This window comes from Octodon degus, unplaced genomic scaffold (assembly GCF_000260255.1).
Source record: "Octodon degus isolate 3935 unplaced genomic scaffold, OctDeg1.0 scaffold00020, whole genome shotgun sequence".
Lineage (NCBI taxonomy): Eukaryota > Metazoa > Chordata > Mammalia > Rodentia > Octodontidae > Octodon > Octodon degus.
In genome coordinates, this window is record NW_004524596.1 from 10881601 (window position 1) to 10889764 (window position 8164).

At 41.2% G+C, this 8164-nt stretch overlaps 1 protein-coding gene across 1 annotated transcript in view; it reads right to left on the reverse strand.

Annotated features, from left to right (window-relative positions):
* LOC101571693 (thioredoxin reductase-like selenoprotein T) overlaps positions 1-1744 on the reverse strand; it is a 9392-nt gene extending 7648 nt beyond the window's left edge. Inside the window, exon 1 of the mRNA XM_012513921.2 lies at positions 791-1744. Within this exon, the coding sequence (XP_012369375.1) occupies positions 1119-1706 (588 nt within the window). The 5' untranslated portion in view covers positions 1707-1744 and the 3' untranslated portion in view covers positions 791-1118. The remainder of the gene's footprint in view (positions 1-790) is intronic.
* Between the last annotated feature and the right edge of the window lie 6420 nt (positions 1745-8164).

Sequence of the window (8164 nt, forward strand, 5' to 3'; positions counted from 1 at the left end):
GTAATGTTCTGGGAGTTTTTCTGTTTTTTACTGTTTTGAGAATAATCTCAAAATATAATTCATGTTAGCCTTGAGTTACATAGCCCAGGCTGGCCTTAACCTTATACCAATCCTCCTGCCTGAGCCTCCAGCTGCTGAGATTATAGGTGTGTACCACCACATCCAACAATATTAATGTTGTAACGAGGTTAAAGTGAACTTTTAGATAGTGAGTTGAATTTCACTTATCCTGAAAATCGTAAATGGTAAATGAACCTATTATCTGTGTGTGAATCTGACGTTTGTCCCTTATGGAGATTATTTGTAAACTAAAAACAAAAAGTTAGACAATTATTAAAAATGATGTTAACAGGTACACTGAGCAATAAACTAAAACATTTTCATTTAACTGACATCTGCTTAGTTTTTTTTATTTAGTTAAGTATAAAGGCCCAGTTAATTCAATTCATTAGATTGGTCAAGGCAAGACACTTGAATTACACAATAGGACTTAAAAAGCAGTTGCTTTTGTACTAGTTCTCTGATACCACACACACATACACACATACACACAAACTGGTAGAGTACTTGCATATTGGACCCGCCCAATAATCTTATATAATACACTGTTCGTAACCAGCAATATTTTGCAAACTATAAATCGAACACAGCCAAAGGAGAGATGTCTGATCAATTTTATAAAGTATTTGGGGACTTTGGCTTATTCCCCAAAAGATTGACTTTAAACTATTTTAAAAAATTAATTAATTTAAAAAAGCACAACAGTTTTAAAAGACATCTTGAGGAAAACTGTAACTCAATTTCTACTTTTTCAAATATGACTGAGAAAGATGTAAGTAATAATAATGCCTACATTTAAAAAAAATAACGAACTGAATGGGGGTGGGGAGGGGATGTACAGTGTTATTGCACTCCACAAATGTGCAGAATTCCAGAGTGTGCAGCACTGAAAAGCTATCTTGCATCGAGGTTTTCCAAGAGGTACAACGAGCCTGTCAGAAAGCATCTGGCCTGTACTGACAGCTTGCTGTCTTCAGTACAGGCCTTCATAATGTCAGTCACGCTGCTCTTGCAAAAATGCCTTCATGTAAAAGAGTTTTCAGTGCTGATAGGTGGGGCTATGATCGCTGATGTGGGATTGAATCCATATGCACATTGAGCTTCATTTCATTGTCAAGAATTTGAACGAGTTGTTGCATGGACGGAAGATGACCAGACTCCAGCTTAGACCACACAGGTACATCATTTAAAGTTATCTCAAATGCACCTGTTGACATACACTGGTTCTCAATCATGTTGCTCAAGAAGAAAACCATCATACAGGCATAGACCTTATTTTCTTGGCCCCACTGCCAGATGCTAGGAGCTTGCATGCCAAAGAAAGCAAAGGGATCCTTGCCAATGATTATTAAGACTATTAATACTAGTTTGAAGATTGACAGGAAAGATGCTATGTGTCTATAAATTGGTTGAGGGAGGTAATTCTCTCCTTCAATTCGGATGTCTGGGTACCGCTGGCTAATAACCCTCATGTACTCCTCAAACACCCGCCTATAACCTCAGGACACACAAATCTGGAACTTGAGCAGCGGCCCAGTGGCGTACTGCATCTTCAGTCTCTTGCTGGGCACGCCGCCCAGGTGGCCCAAAGCCTCGCCGCCAAGCACTGCGGACGCCGCCACCAGGAGCAGCAGCACAAGCCTCATCGTAGCCGAGACAGGCAGCCCGGCCGCCTTCGCGCTGAGACTGCAGCCCGGAGGAGAGGTTTATTCATGCTCACAGTGTTCAGAGGACTTAGTCATGGTTGACCCCAAGGCAGAAGGCATGGCAAGGAGGATGGCAGAAAAAAACGCTCAGCCCATGAGAGCCACAAATCAGCAAGTGAGAGGGGAGCAGCCCAGGGCGAGAACACACCTGTCATGGTTTGGGGTTTTTGCATGGGGAACAATATAACACAAAACACACTTTATAATAGTATTTTATAATGAATCATATACAGGAAGTGCAGCAAACCTGTCCACATGCTAAGTACTAAAGAATTCAGCTGAGGGCCTGGGTCCTAATATCTTGCATGAGTCCAACTGAAAACCTAGAGCTCATAACAACACCTCCCACAAGTCCAGTTGGAGGCCTAGAGCCCACAACAGAGTCTTGTGCAAGTCTGCTTCATGGATCTGTGCTGGAAAGGACCAAAGGTCAGTGGTGGAATCTAGGGAGCCTATGGCATCAGGACGAAGGATCTGTGCTAGCAGGCTGAGGAATCTGAACTAGAGCTAGCAAGCAATGATCAAGTTAAGCACCAGAACTCCTTAAAAAGTACCACAGCCGTGCTCAGCAACAGTGAGGTCCCAAGCTCCTGTGATGATGAGAATAGCTGAGTTCCAATCAGGAAAGCCAAGGGGACAATCTTCTCCCTGAGGCTCAGCAGGGCACCATCTTGTCTTCTGGAGCCAGGAAGAGATGCTTAAGATGAGCACCAGAGTTCCTCCAAAGTTCATTGGGAAAGCCAGCCTGACAAGGTCCTCCAGCAGACAGCCCAAGGAAACCAGCAGCTTTCAGCAGCTCCAACAGCTTCTCCAAAAAGGCATCCCCAACAGCATACCAACACCTTCTCCTGTTCTGCCTTTATGCTGCTGTCAACAACCCTCAAGTGGGTATTCCATACCCAGCACCATGCTAGTTCAATTAAGTTTGGTATGAGGTGTTGACACCAGTTCAGAATCTACTACAACACCCTTCCACGTTTGCCCCAGTGACCACCTTTCACCAGGCCCCACCTCCTTCCTAATAGCACATTTAGCTAGTGAACTCATTGCTGATGAATCCATTAATGAATACTGCAAGTGCATGGTCTCGCCATCTTCCAAAAACATGAGATAGGGCTGGGGAGATAGCTCAACGGTCTAAGCACATGCCTAGCAGCGTAAGGATCTGGGTTTGATCTCCAGTACTGCAAGCTGTGCTGGTCCCGAAACCCCACGTGCGCCAACCTGGCCACCAAAACTGGACATGGTGACACATGCCTGTAATCCCAGGGCTGAGGAGGCTGAGACAGGAGGATCACTATGAGTCTGAGCTACATAGCAAGACCCTGTACCAAATAACAAATAAATAAGAAAGGCTAAAAGAAAATTCAAAAACATGAGACACTGAGAAGATATCTTAGATTTGAACCATAACACCAGTTTAATACACACTACGTATCAAATACTACAGTCTCTGGGGCACCAGCAGTGGGTGAGACAAACATCACCTTCGCCTTCATGGAGCTTATCTGACTCTAAATAAATAGCCACTCAGCTAAACAATAACAACTGTGAAAAGTGTCATCAATTCAGCAGGAAGTCCTCAGAGTAAAGGAAGTATATGAATAAAAAGTTAGTTGAATATCTTAGAGCTAGCTTGAAAAACTTTAGTTTTTTTCTGTTTTTCAGAAATTTCTTAAGAGGAAATGGCAAAAAGAAGAACAAAAAAGACATGGTATGCTTAAACAATGAAATATTGCTCAGCTATAAAGAACAACAAACTTGAGACATTTATCGGACAGTGGATACAACTTGAGTCCATATTTGTAAGTAAAATAAGCCAGTCTTGCATGTGCAAACATCGTATTGTCTCCTTGGTGTAAGAAGCTGAAAGAGAAAATAAGACCCTAGATGTACAATAGCTTTGTGAAATGGGAAGAAAATGCTCAAAAGGAAAGAGAAACTGGAACGGGGGAAAGGAGAAAACAAGGAAAAGGATATAAGATAGATAAACAGACGTACTGCTAATTACTGTTAGCTCATTGAAAGGGTAGGTTTATTGCTTGATCAGCTTTTCATGCTTGTATCTTCCATTTCCAGCAATTACTTTAAAGATAATGCACAATGTACTGAATATTGTTACTCACCTACAATCTTGTTTTGAAATTTTATACTATTGTTTTCATTGTTTATTTTTCTTCTCCTTAAAATAAAAAAGAACAAAAAGTTCTTCTTTCCTGACTGGAAAAAATAAAAGGCCTTGGAAAAGAAAATGAAAAGGTTGATTCTTTCCATGACTGCAAAGGAGGCAATTTTCCATTTTTAATCTCAAAATCTTCTGAGCACTGAAGAGACATAAAAATTAATAAAAATAGTAACTGTAATAATAAGACTAACCAAACAATTTCTGCCTTGAATGCCTTCTCAGGTAGAGGACTGACTCCTAGGACATACTGAACACCTTCTTCTTTGGTAGACTCCATCAGCCCCTCCACAGCTCACCTATAAGGTGGGGTGGCCCTCCCTCTACCACTGGGGGTGTTTTCTGCTGATGCCTCACAGAAACCCCTTCCTGGAGAATGACCACTGCTGACAGGAGGAGCTGCTGAGCACAGGGAATCACACATCACACACACAGAGCCACAGCCAGCAGCTGACCACAGGGAACAAAACTCCGCTTCACCCTTGTGTTACAGGGATTAACACTGGCATATGATTTATGCTCCAGAGATCTCCCTCAACACACACACATACACACACACACACACACACTCTCACTCACTCACTCACTCACTTGCATGCCACTAGACTTTTCCTTAGACTGCACCTCGTTCCCCTTCCCTATCTTGATTCAGTTTCTCCCTTTTACTGTTTCCCAGGGAAACTCAATAAACACAAATGTCAGAATCACTTTCTCAGGCTCTGCTCTAGCAAACCTAATCTGAGAAACTGTACCAACCTAAAGTTAATCATAATTGTTTCTTCAAGTCTACAGGTTTCTTTTCATAGAGTAGTTTTTAAGATTATAAATCAGGTCCTAGGAGAGTCTACCAGGATATGGCATCTGAGAAGAGAGAAAAACAAAATAAGAAAGAGAGAGAATATATGCATATTAACAGAGGAAAGCTCGACTGTTTCATAGTGTTTCTCCAAAAAGGAACAACAACAGGTAAATAACATGTCAATACATCTCAATATAGTGTTTCTCCAATATGAAATTGTTCCAGGGATCTTCTGGGGATAAGATAGTTTTACTCTTGCAGAAATGAAAAAGTTAATAGAAAGGATGGATAACACATTTGGCCAGTATGAGGAGAAAATGTCAGAAGTTAAGAACACAGTGAAAGTAATAGATCATAAACTCAATGATAGGCACAGAGACTAGGGCTCGATCCCTGGCCTGGGGCACCGGCCCTGCCCCCAGGGTGAGCTGAGATGGCAATTGAGACTGGGTGTGCTGGTGCTCACCTATAGCCCCAGTGCTTGGGAGGCTGAAAACAGGAGGATCACTCTGAGTCCGATCTGTGGAGTGAGACCCTGTAGACCTATACTAAATATAAAAAATAAATAAATAAGTAAACTCAATGATATCCTAAAAACAAGAAAATATCAGGCAAGCTGGATCCGATAGCTGCTAGATGACTCAAAAAAACCCAACATTAGAATCATAAAAATAAAGAATAAATTAGAAGATAACTCAAAAAGTATAGAAAATAGATTCACTGAAACCATAGCAGAAAACTTTCCAAATCTAAAGAAACAATTTAACACCCAAGTAAAAGAGGTATACACAATCCCAAGTGACCCCTACTTGAAAATAACCTCTCTATGACACATCATAATCAAAACTCCAGAAATTCAACAAAAGGAGAAAATACTCCTTGATGTTAGAGAAGAACAGCAAGTTACTTACAAAGGCATCAAAATTACAGCAAATTTCTCAGCACAGACCTTAATGGCCAAGAAAGGTTGCAGTAAATTTTTTGAGCCATAAAAAAAATATCTGTCAACCCAAGATTTCTATGTCCTGCAAATTAACCTTCAAAATTCATGGCAAATAAAGACTCCATGACAAAGAAGTCCTAAAAAATACATGAACACTAAGATAAAACTGCAGAACATATTCAAGGGACTCAGACATACAGCCCCCCCCCATGGAGATAGATGATAGATAGATAGATAGATAGATAGATAGATAGATAGATAGATAGATGTAGAGATATGGAAGAGAAGTTAAACAAAAGGAAAAACTCCAAACTCAAAGGAATCAACGCTGGAAAAATAATCCAAAGACATCATTCAGTAAATACCTTATAATAATAATTCTAGTGGCCTTAATTCCTCAAACAAAACACAGACTGACAGATTGGATTTTTAAAAAGGCAGGAGCTGGGGAGATATCTCATCAGTCTAAGCACCTGCATGGCAAATACAAAGACCCAAGCTCCATCCCCAGTACTGCATGCCATGCGAGCCTGGAATCCCAGGTATGGTGACAATACCTGTAATCACAGCACTGTGAGGGCTGAGACAGGAATATCACTCTGAATCCAAGCTGTATAGTGAGACCCTGTACCAAAGAAAGAAAGAGAGATAGACAGACAGATAGATAGTTTTTTTTAAAGGCAAGTATATAGAGCCTGCAGAAGACACACTATACCCAAAAGGAAGCTTTCAGACCAAAGGGAAAAGTATAAAAAATGATACTGCATGCAACTGGAATCCAAAGGCAAGCAGGAGCAGCAGTAGAAAGAGACCATTGTAAATATCCACAAACGAGATGTTGCTTCACCTTAAAATAAAACAGAAACTGCCAGATAAAAACGACAGACAGAATCCTGTGTAATCATAGTAGAGGACTTCAGCACCCCATTCTAAAAATTAGACAGATAATCAGGCCAAAAAAAGCAGCAAATAAATATAGAGAAACTGCATCACTGAACAAATGAACAGAAACCAAGAGTGTTTTCATCTACCAAAAAAAGAATGCACATCTTTCTCAGGAGTACATGAAACTTTTTCAAAAAAAAAAAAACAAAACAAAACAAATTAGGGGCTGGGGAGATGGCTCAGAAGAATAAGCACTTCCCTGGCAAACACAAGGGCCTGAATTCAATACCTAGTTCCTCAAAAAAAATTAGACTATATATTTGAGTATATATTAGACTATATATTAAAGCATAAAGCATGCTTTACTAAAGGCAAAAGAATTGAAAATCTACCCTCATGTCATAGTGGAACAAAGCTAGAAATCAAAAGTGAAAGGAACTACACAAAAACAAGATTAAATGATACATTATTGAGTAATCATGGATCTCAGAATAAAACAAGGAAGAGATACAAGTTTACAGAATCAAAAGAAAATGGAAGCGAAACATGGCAAAGCTTATGGTACACAATGTAAGCTGTCCTAAGGAGGAAGTTCATAGCTGTGAATGCACACATTAGAAGAAGTGAGTGAACTCAAATAGATAGCCTAATGATACACGCTAGAAAACAACAGAAATACAAGTAAAAATTAATACAAAGAAAATTATGAAGAGTAGGAATTTCTGCCGCGTTCCAGTAACCCACAGACCCAGTCCTAGCCCAGGCCCGGTGAGTGTGTGGAGAGCTGCCTGCTACCATGCACCAGCGGGACCAGTCCCAGCCCAGGTGCAGCGTGGGCTGGACCCTCTCCCACCCCCTTAGGCCACCACCCACCACTCTGCAGCAACTCCCCCACCCTGAACACCAAGTAGGAAATTCTGCTGCGTTCCAGGAACCCACAGACCCACTCCTAGCACAGGTCGGGTGAGTGTGTGGGAGAGCTTCCTCTTCCCCCTACTTCACCTTGCCCCCTCCAGGAACAGCTCAGGCCTGGCATACATGCCTGGGGAGTAACACTGCAGCTGCAATCTCTGCAGACAGTGTAGAGGATAGATCCACCCAGCTGGTCCAGAGGCAGAACATCTTGCCACAGGGGCACAACAGGTTCACCCTCAAGGGCAACAGCGGGAAGGAGCTGAGCACAGCAGCCAGACCCAAGCCAAACGCAACTGGATAAGTCCAAACTTTGTAGAGCTGCACCTGAACTTCACTATGTGTGAAGATTATAACTACAGCAAAGATCTACAACAAAGGTCAAAAGACAGTGCTACACAAAATGACAAGAAGGAACAAAATTGAAATATAGCAAGTAAAGCCATGTTGTTATGTTGAGCTATGGGGGACTCAGGTCAATAATTTCTGACATTGCCAGTTAAACAGAAGACCCAATGCTACTGTGGGCTACTGGACTCTTTTAGAATATTTTGCTGAGTTTACACACCTATAATATTCAACAACGGAACTTAAAAAAAATTGGGGTATAACTATGAATGTCCATTTTGTATCTGTGTATTCAAAGTGGTTGGGATAGATATATAGTTGCATTCTCT